Source organism: Phalaenopsis equestris, unplaced genomic scaffold (assembly GCF_001263595.1).
Source record: "Phalaenopsis equestris unplaced genomic scaffold, ASM126359v1 Scaffold000012, whole genome shotgun sequence".
Classification (NCBI taxonomy): Eukaryota; Viridiplantae; Streptophyta; class Magnoliopsida; order Asparagales; family Orchidaceae; genus Phalaenopsis; species Phalaenopsis equestris.
In genome coordinates, this window is record NW_018164454.1 from 83,709 (window position 1) to 94,789 (window position 11,081).

General features: G+C 42.9%; 1 protein-coding gene across 1 annotated transcript in view; it reads right to left on the reverse strand.

Annotated features, from left to right (window-relative positions):
- Positions 1-10,437, reverse strand: part of LOC110018345 (exocyst complex component 5) — a 63,577-nt gene extending 53,140 nt beyond the window's left edge. The window contains exons 1-3 of the mRNA XM_020715630.1: positions 10,151-10,437; positions 9,837-10,076; positions 9,667-9,741 (exon numbers count right to left, since the gene is read on the reverse strand). Of these exons, the coding sequence (XP_020571289.1) occupies positions 9,667-9,741; positions 9,837-10,076; positions 10,151-10,216 (381 nt within the window). The 5' untranslated portion in view covers positions 10,217-10,437. The remainder of the gene's footprint in view (positions 1-9,666; positions 9,742-9,836; positions 10,077-10,150) is intronic.
- Positions 10,438-11,081: the final 644 nt, after the last annotated feature.

Sequence of the window (11,081 nt, forward strand, 5' to 3'; positions counted from 1 at the left end):
AAGACGATCGGATCCGAATAATCACCTCGCATCCTTTGAATCATCAATGTGTTTGCTGAAAGTTTTCAATGCATTTAAATGACGACTATTTTTACTACTTTGAGGTCAACGGCTTTGAGGTGGTTCAATTCATTACCGATCGGAGTAATCGCCTGTTTTTTGGATTTCAGGAGACTCTTCTTAGCGCAGTTTGCAAGTGCCCAAAGGATTAAGAAGATTACACAATCCCTGTCGCAGCTTAAACAAGGGTCGAATGAAAGTTTGTGTTCGTCTATTACGCAATTATAGAGAGAAATGTTGAAAGTAAAGAACTTGTAATCCAACATGGCACAAGCTGTCTTATTCTAGGGCCTGAAGTCCAAGAGATTTTGTTTTGACCTCAGCTTAGAGGAACACCAGAGTTTGACCGAATTGGTGGAGATATGCAACAAGTATATTAACGTCTACGAGAACATCATCCAATTCGAGCCATCGAATCGCGGACCCCAGAAGAGGCCTCCACAAAATAATGGATGGATATTGAAGGAGAACTCGTGTCGGCCCGTCTGTCTGCGGTACGATGGTGGTAAACCGACCTGCAATAACAATGGAACCGACCGAAATAACGACCAATAAGGTCAGATGATGAGCCATGACCAGAGATCGGCCCAATACTATGAAAGACCTGCCCAACCCTTCGAACGTCGACAACACAATCACGAGGGCCCTAGGGCTACTCCCTCGAGAGTATTTATGGTCGAGATAGTAGACACCATTCAAGATAAAGAGTACTTCAAGAAAGCCCCACCGATGAATGTCACGGTTTTAGGATACCAGAAAGTACTGCATGTATCACAAGGATCACAGCCACGACAAGGAGAAGTGTAGACACCTCCGAACCTGATCAAGGAGTTGATCAAGGCAAAGAAGTTGAAGGAATTCGTTGCTCCTAGAACAGCAACCCAGAGGCAGGGAAAAGGCCCCGATAATGGAAGTTCCTGATGAGCAAACGCGTACAAATGTCGGTAGTGCCCGCTATCTTTGGAGGAGTCAAATCCTCCTCACAAGCCAATCGGAAGAGGTATGAAACAAGAAAACTCCGCGTCACTACTTTTACCCCAAGGATAAAGTCCCGTCCCCTCATTTTTTTACGGACGATGACCTGCCCCCGAAGGGGAACCCATACAATGATGTCACCATCGTGATAGAAATAATCTGCAACTATCAGGTAAAGAGCATCCTGATGGACACAGGGATTTCTATGAACGTGTTATTCAAATCCGTGTTTGATAAATTGAGCTATCGACTGATCGGCTGGTAGCGCCAACCGGTCCATTATATGGTTTTTTGGGTGAATGGAAGGAGGCACTCAGAGTAATAGGACCCGCAGTAAAATGGGGAGGTGTAAAGTAATTCACGTCAACGGAGGATTTCTTTGTGGTCGATTCTCCGAAAACCTACAATGTCATCTTTGGTCACCTGCTTCTAAACACCTTCAGGGCAGTAGTCTCAACATACCACATGACAGTAAAGTTTCCAGGAGATGGGGAGATCATCACTATCAGGGAAAACTTACAGCAATCGCAGGTCGACAACCTTCGAGCTGTCAGCAACGTGGAATACGACCCACTGGACATCCAAAACTAAAGGGGAGGAGCCTAGCGACCAGTGAAACCACCATAGAGATCTCTGCCATTGATAGAGAACTGGGTAAATATCTTTTAATCAGTGAGGCTTTTGATGCATGATATTGAGACTTGTTGATCCAAACCCTTCGGGAAAATCGAGATGTTATCGCCTAGTCAGCGACAAAAATGCCAAGGGTGTCGATCAATGCAGCATGTCGCCGACTGAACATCGACCCATCCATCTGATCGGGGAAGCAAAAGATTAGAACTTCAACCACGACGCTAGCGGGACCCATACAGAATTTGAGAGATGTTGGCTTCATCCGAGAAGTGCAATACCCTGCCTGGGTTTCTAATGATGAGAAGGTCCAGAAGGCCAGTGGCAAGTGGAGGATGGAAGGTTTCCCGCTACTAAGGATGTACGTAGACGATGTACTAGTTAAGAGTTGGTCAGCTAAACAGCACATAGAACACTTTAGAGAAACTTCCAAACACTTAAAAAATTTAATATGAGAATAAAACACTTGAAATGTAGATTCGGAGCCTTGACTGACACATTCCTCGGATACATCTTGACCCCGAAGGGGATAAAGGTCAACCCAAAAAAAGTCCAAGCACTTATTGACATGTCATCCCCTCATAATACTAATAAGATCCAGAAATTGATCGGTTGGATAGGAGGACTTAACCAATTTATTTACAAATTGGGTGATAAATATGCAGCTTTCTTCAAAATCTTAAGGAAAGCCAAAAATGTTGAGTGGACGGTCGAATGCGAAGAAGCTTTCAAAAGTCTTAAGAACACTCTTGCATCTCCACCTCTGTTACAGTGCCCGAAATCAAAGGAAGAGCTTTCTCTATACCTAAGAGTCGACTCAGAAGCAGTTAGTTCAATCTTGGTAAGGGAAAAACTCGAAAAACAGTATCCAGTATACTGCACCAGCAGAGTCCTTAGGGATGCTGAACTCAAATACCCGATTATGAAAAACTAACTTTTTTCTTTGATTATTTCAGCAAGAAAACTTTGACCCTGCTTCTAAGTACAGCCAGTTCAGGTCATTACTGACCATCCAATAAAATTCATCTTCACTCGATCGGAGCATTCTGATCGAGTACTCAAGTGGGTCGTAGAGCTAAGTGAGTTCGACATCTCATATGTCTCTTCGAACAACGATCAAGGTGCGGGCAGTTACAGACTTCCCAGCGGACTTCTTAGAACCAGGGGAGTCGGAGAAAGAAATGGTCGTCGACGGACATACCTGGACCCTGTTCATCGATGGCGTATCTAACCGACCGAGAGCAGAACTTACGGTGTTCTTATGTAGCCCAATAGGGGAGAACATCTACCACTCGGTCGAGGTAAACTTCAAGATAACTAACAACCAAGCAGAGTATGAAGCTTTGATCGTAGGACTCCACTTGGCTTGCAAAATGTGAGCCATACACCTGCTAGTAAAAAAGGACTACCAACTGGTCGTGAATCAGGTCAACGGAGAGTTTGATGCAAGGGATGAAGTGATAATGAAGTAGCTCAGCAAAGTGAAGACAAAAAACGATAAATTTGCTAGTTTCATAATCGAGCACGTCAGAAGGGAGGAGAATCAGATTGTCGACCTCCTATGCAAGAGTCCTCACTTAGGTGAAGGACCGCCCCAGAAACTTGACCAAACCACCATCGAAGAACCTCAAGTCATGGAGCTAGAAATTGAAGAAAGAGTTGGACAGAACACTACGTCCACTACCTAGAAACTGGAGATATTGATGAAGAGGTTATTGGTCCGAAGAGATTCAAATTTAAAGCCGCTCGGTTTCTGATGATCGAGGGGAAGTTGTTTTGAAAATCAACCACTTCCTTACATCTAAGGTGTGTCGAAGAAGATGAGATCAAGGACGTCCTCCTGGAAGTTCACTAAGGGGAATTTGCCAGCCACTATGGAGGAAAAACATTTGCTCAAAGAATCCAATGACAAGATTACTTCTACCGACATTACTAAAGGATGCGGAGGAGTTAGCAATGTCAAAAACACAGCACACTGCGACAGAAGCCTGCCACAAACTTCATTCGACCATTAGACCATGGGCTTTAGCCGTCTGAGGACTCGATATCATCGGACCATTCCCACCATCAAAGGGGTAGCGTGAGTTCCTATTAGTTCTTAATAACTAAATGGATCGAGGCTACGACACTTGCTCATATTACTGCAGAGGTCGTCCGACATTTTATCTAAATAGACCTAATCTATCGATACGGTCTGTCGCTCAACATCATCACAAACAACAGAACTAAGTTCACTAACAAAGGAGTCAGAGATTTTTGCAAAAAACCAATGAATAAATCTAAAATTTATCTCGATGCATCACCCCCGAATATATGGACAAGCTGAAGCTGCAAACAAAATTATCCTTAATCTGCTAAAAAAAAGGTAGGGGGGGCGAAAAGAAAATGGGTTGATATACTCTCCTCTGTACTTTATGAGATCTGAAAGACGACATCAACGGCAACTGAGCAAACTCTGTTCATGTTGTCTCACGAAATGGAATCAAAGTTGTTAATCGAATATAACAACCAGAGTCAAAGGTCCTAACCGCTTCAGCTTTTGATGAGGAAAACTTGATGAAGTGGCAAGAAGTGAATGACAAAGGAGGAATTCTCGCGCTAGACTTGGCAAAGGAAAATCAAGCTAACTTAGCTCTTCGGCAAGAAGTTAAAAAAAGAACTACTCAGCATTACAACAAACACGTTCGAGAAAAAACTTTTGCCCCTGGGGATCTAGTACTGAAGAAGGTAGACCACGCTGCTCGCGGAAAGGCGGCCAGCAAGCTAGACCAAACATGGAACGGTCCCTAAATCTAGAAAGTGGGACCCGGAGTGTACAAGTTGAAGGCCCATGCAAAGAACGAAGTCCCCCAAACTTGGAGTGAATATGAATAAAGAGATTTTTTTCCTTAAAACTTTTTGTATAAACATTATTAATATAGAACATTTTTACTTCCTCGTGTAATTTTAGATTCCTATTAAAGCCCGAGAAGCAAAAGATTATTTTTCTAACTGAGTTAAAAACTCAAGATCAAGAAACTCGGAGAACTGAAAGAACGGAAAAGTCATCAAGGCAACCTACCCGCGCTAAGGAAACTGAGGTCCCAAAAAATACGACCGACGGCAACTCCATAGACTTTCGGTAGGTAATAAGGGCATGCCGACGAACTTTTCTCACCTCAAGCTTTAAGTCTCATAACTTGGGTTGGACAAAAATTCGGAGATGATTCCCTGCCCAGTAGCAACAAAAGCTGTGAAGAGTACACGATAATCACCCCATAACGAAGTCTAGGAGGCCTCCTCTTACAGAGAGAGGACTTAATAGAGGTCCAGTCAAGTGACCAGAGCCCATGCGAGTGAAGGTTTAGTAACCCAGCTTCAACACCCCAAATATATACTGCAGCATAAGCCACAAGGTCAAACAAAAAACAACAAGCCACGACGCCAAGATCGTCCAGCGGTCGGTCCAAAATCTACATTGTTTTAAAACAATAGCTCATCCCTGGAGATGATCTGCTACCCAATAGCGATAAATTCCACAAAGGTTACCAAGCAAATCATCTCAGGGATTCGCTTGGAAAAGAGTGGGGCGTTAATCTAACAATGGGCTCATATCACTCCAAATTTGATTCGAACAAAAAACAAAATAAACCACCTCCAAGTACCAAGCACCAAGCACCGAGCGAATAATGGGTATAACAAAGTAAAAGACCAAGATATGAACCAAAAAGAATTTCGTTACTTCGCAAAAAATTACATTTGCTTACATATATTTTCCAAAACAAAAGCTATTACAAAAGAAAAATATTATAAGTTAGACATTTGAGGATTCCACAGCGACCTCAGCATTCTCTTTCTCAGCTTCCTCCTCTAACTCGACACGGTTGACCTCCTCCCCACTAGCCAGGTCAACCCTTTTGTTCTCAAGGTCCAAGAGAGTGTGGCGAACTCCTCAATCGCATACCACTTAGGGTCGACCAGTTTGTGCTTCACAACCTTTCAATGGCGATGGAGGTGCCAACCTCAATCTGATGGAGTCCCTCGACATATTCCTTCTCGGTGATCATCGAGGAAACCCTCTCTTCAGCTCTTAGTTCTCCCTGAGGTGGGCAGCCATCTTGACCTCATGTTTCTGGGACTTTGATTCTCTTTCCCATAGACATTTTTAGTCGCTCTTCAGCCATAACTGCTCGTTTCTTCAGCTTCTTGATCTTTGAAGCAGCCCTTTCGGCCCGCTCCTGCGCTCTCCATAAGAATTGCCTGAAGGTGTGAAACCTCCCAAGCCAGGGCATGGTACCGATCGATCGTCTGAAGCATATCCAGCATGTCCAAGGATCACAGGGACTTTTTCAATGTGGGGGACCAGAACATCTCTATGAGGGTAGACAGATAGTCGCTATTCATGGGAGTGTCAGGATACCACTCTGTCTCCCTATTGATCACCGCATAGTGACCACTCGTCCAGATTCTATCTCCTCGATCATGAGAGAAGTTCCACGGATAGAGACCAATTCCTTTTCTTCAAAAGAAGAAAGGGAGGCGACCCCCTGTCCGGGGTCAGGGCTTTTACTTTTCGACGAGGAACGTCTCTTGCTCCAAACGTCGCCCCACAGCTATTCTTCTGATTCAGTCCCGAAGGAAATAGGATGACAAACCCGGCTAGCTTCCCCCCTTTCATGCAAGCCAAAAGGTCATCCCTCCGAAATTTGTGGACCACGCCTTGTCGATCGTTGAGGATCGTCAGTTGCGAGTATGCTCGGAGTTTTGAGGGGGTCCTCCTCACTCCCCTCTGAGATACCTAAGTCCAACAAGACAACATTTTTTATCCTCTTAGTGACCCCACGTTAATAATACAGAATCAAACAAACGAAACAACCTGGAAAGGAATCTTATACCTTCAATTTCCTCCCTGACAAATCTAGGATGAACCAAGCGGCCCCTTTCTCTACCGAGTTGCGAAAAGTCGACCTTTCCTCAAAGATTCTGTTTAGTTGTTCGCTCCGCAACAGTCTTCTCTCTGGCTACCTTGCACTTGTCGGAAGCAGTTCACAACCCTCGATCATAGTATCCTCACCGTCCATTTGAATCATGCGGTCAACCAGCTTGGGGTCTAAGTACTAAAAAAGAGAGAGTGTTGACCCTCAATTAGCGCTTCAAGATCCCGGAGTGGCCAAATAGAGCATTCACCTTCTGAACTTCACACTCCGTCGAATGAGTGTGAATCCACAAGCCACTTCGGCATAAGGCGATCAAAAACATGGCTTTCCAGTCCTTAATTTTACTCTTGAGCCCCAGTAGTAGGACATTGTAACTTGCAGTGAATTGAATGTACTCGTCCTGACCAATCTTAAACGAGAAAAAATGACTAAACAACTCGATCATCCATGGGATCTTCATCCTCCGACAAAAAGGAATGAAGGCCATAATTGCAGCCACAGAGTTCGAGAGTACCTGCACCAAAATGACCCCATACTTGTTGAAAATCAACCAAAGTTCCTTGCATAACGGCAACCGAAGAACTAGCCATTATAGAAGACTAGGTCAGCGACAAAGTTGTTTGTAGCCCGCTCATTGCTCGCTGTCGGTCGGAGTCGAATCGAAGAACTGATGACGTACAGGTCCTATATTTCTTTAACCTCACTCACCGACGGTGCAGAAGTTTCGATGAAAGCAATCGAACCGAAGGTTTCTTTCAAAAAATTTGGAGCATCATAAAGGAGATAGAGGGGGCGACGAAAAGTTCAAAGCAGAAAGCAAGGAAAGTAAAGTATGTCTAAGAACGATCCTAGCCTATTTATACAAAAAGGGAGAATATGAACGCCACGCTACTAATATGGGACACAAGGATATGACAATGAAAGGCATGAAATTTGAGCTAAGGAGTTAACTAACAATTTAGAAATAAAAGATTAATTTATTCACATAAAATGCATGTTACATCAAAACCCCATCAGAAAGTTACTCCGAGAGGAAAATCATTACAAGATTATCGCTCGCATCTTCACCCGAGACAAACCCTCGGTGAAGCAACCTCATGCATAACAACTCACACCCAGCTTGAAACGATCGGCTCGCCCGATCTCTGCTTGAACTCAAGAAAGGGATGAACCTTCTCGAATCGCCATCAGTTCCAAGCTGAAGTGCGATATCTCCTTTTGGAGGACGATTGTCTCCCCTTGAAGGGCAGCAAACTCCCCATGCAAGGTAGCAACCTCCCCTTCAATTCGGTTCATCCTCTCCATGCAAGCAGCTAAGCCACAAACCTCACCTCCCTAGGGATGCACCGTGGCACGAGTGAAGTATTCTCCATCTTGCTAAAACAGTGCGCAAAGGAGCCGGAAAACATCTGAAGTCCTTCAACCGCCTCTTCACGAACCTCGGCATGACCACCTTGGTGATCTGACTCTTGGTCCTCCCTACGAAGCTTATCACCTCCGACCGGTACCAGATCCACGACCGCAACATGCGGGCGAATAAGCACCAAGATCTAACCAAATATTCAATCGACAAGATCTCTATGGCTGCATCAAAAAGCATCATAAACAAGAAAACTCGGATACTAAAAATAGAATTGAAACTTCGTACCAACAACTCAATTCCACTCAAATGGATGAAAGACGTTTCATTCTCACCAGTTTTATCATGTCCCTCGACCGAAGGGGGAAGTTCGCATCCCGTCAACTCGAGTGGCAAGACGTTTCCAACCGCCTATGTAGCCTTAGCAGCAGAAGGATTCATCTATTCAGAAACAGGTTGGACGGGCACTTTGGCAACAACCACAAGATCATCAACGGGAATTGAGAGCTTCACAGGAGGATCAACTGGTTGTCCCTCGAGTTGCCTCCAGAGCTTCTCTTGCCATGACCCTACAATTGAATCAAAGGATCCCATCTAATCCTCCTGGTTGGTAGTTTTTCTCTTCTTCACCACTCTCTTCTCACTTGTTTCCCTAGCAGGCTTCACCTTTGTCAGTCTTCTATTCACCTCCCCTTCTTTCTGGGCCTTGGCTCTCATACTCACGAGGGCCCTAATTAGCGCATCCCTATTATGAGGTGTTGCCCCGAGCACTCCTCTGTTGGCCATCGCAGGAGCTCAGAGACTAGAAATAAGTACAGCACATGAAGAAACAGAAGGAAAGATGGTGTGTCGCTCTGAACCCCTTGCGGTCTATTTATAGCAGCCCTGAATACGAAAATTTAGGGAAGTCATTTATTAAGTAATTATACCATCAAAAATTAGATTCATCATTTTGTATTTTTGTATTATGAAGATATTCTCTTGTTCTTATCGCAACACGGCTTTAAAGAAGCAAAAAAATCGGAGAATCAAACATGTATTAAAAAAAATGACAGCACAATTTTTGAAAAATTCCAACGGCCAAACACGATAACGACGGAGGAAAGGTCTGTCGACTGGTTTATTCAGCCCCCGACTCTTGTTCCCAAAAAGACTACAACCGAACTGATCGGCCTAAGGCAAACCGATTAGTAACTGTCTACCACTCAGAAAAAACCCCTATCGACAGGTATCCGACCCGTATATATAAAAATGCTAAAATAAACCCCGCTATTCTGATAAAGAAAGGATATAAATGTAAACTTAAGCCCTTACTCCCCTATGCCTACAAATAGGGGGTCATTTTTCGAATACAATTTACGCGTTTTTTACTCTTCATTATTGCTCTCTCTATCTGTGCCCTCTCTTCTTCCCTGTGACGCTCTATTCCTTGAGTATGTCTCCTGGAAAAATTTGGATTCAACAAGATGCATGCCATCTTGCATCGTTAGAATCAACAAAATATTGTTTTCGCACATTGGCATATAACACATATGTGATGTGATGTAAACAGAAAAGTATACATATATCTAACAAAAACAATTACAAATTACGTTGAGACTCAAAAGGTACATAATAAGAGACTTAAAGGGAAGACAGACTGAAATCCATTTAAGGAATTGGTAAAATTATGCAGTTTTCTTTTCATCTAATTTTCTGAGACGCCAAAACAAAAGCAAAGTTTACCTCTGAGAGAGTCTTCCGGTGCTTGGAATCTTGGATGGCCACCTCTTGCTTCAAATTCTGAAGCCTGCCATCAATCTTCAAGATAATAGATGCAGGCATGTATAAGAACACAAATCATAGAGGTAAAAATCAACCAAAATAATCAGAAGTTTCCAGTTCATGCTGAGAACCTGTCGTTTAAGATCAACAAGTTCCTTGAAGGAATCCCTAAACAAAGCACGAAGTGCGTCAACTTCGGGAAAAAGTGGCTCTTGATCCAATTTCGCGCTGTCAGATGGCACCCTCATGTCACCGTTGGGCAGTCCGTCCTGCCCTGTAGTGCCATCAATCGAATCCGCTTCCTCATCTTGGAAGGACGGCAGTAGCTCATTCACCAAGTTTCCAAACAGTGTATCGAATGAGAAATCGCCCTGAACAGACCGAAACCTAAAAATCAACCGGAAGCACGAATTAGCGGCAAAAAACGAGCGTCATTCGAGATTACCTTAAAATCCTCGATAGTTAGAATGTGAGGAAGTGATGAAGTAGGACCGGCCCTCGAAGTAACCATGACTGCCAACTGCAGAGCTGAAATTTCCTGGCTGTGTCTAATACCAATCGGATTCCCTTCGAGGACTTAACCCTGCAGTTGCTTGCGGAATCAGTATGAGATTGCTAGGGTTTTAGATCGGGAAATCTCGTGGAGCTGTAGACAAAGAAATGGCCGGGAGGGATGAATGAGATGAAAAGGAGCGCTGCAACATTTGTGCCGAACCCTGGTTTGGCTTTCTGGATGCAACCAACCAGCAGTCGCCATCATCCCATGTAGTACAGTTGTCACCTAGAGTAGTTCGATTAATCAGAAAATCTAAATGAAATTAGAATTTCAATTAAGGTGAAATTAACCAAGGTAATAAAATATTTACCTTTTTTTTAAAATTTTTAATAATCAATGATGAACTTTAAATTATGTAAATGTAAATTACATATGTGATTTTTAAAAATTTATCTTCTTTAACTATTGTCTTACATAAAATATTGTCAAAATTTGAATACCTTCCCTAATAAAATTATGCTTCACTAGCCAACAATGTAGTAACATGAGTAAGAGAGCTCGAGCAACTATATTATTCCCTACAAAAAATTATGTTTAAACGTAGATTTTTCAAAAAAACATCAAAATTTTAAATGTTGAGATGAATATATCTTCGATGGTTGTTTGTTAATTGAAGTTATTGTGTAATTTGTGCAAAATAATGTAACGACTAACTAAATAACGTAGAAGGCCACATTTCTCTTTGTAGATAAAAGTGTGCAATTATGATTTATAAGTATAGATATCATCATTTTTGTTACATGCAATATGTTGAGTTGATAGAGAGTGAAGAATTAATCTTAGTAAGTGACACGAGATTTTTTTTACTGGTATTTGGTCA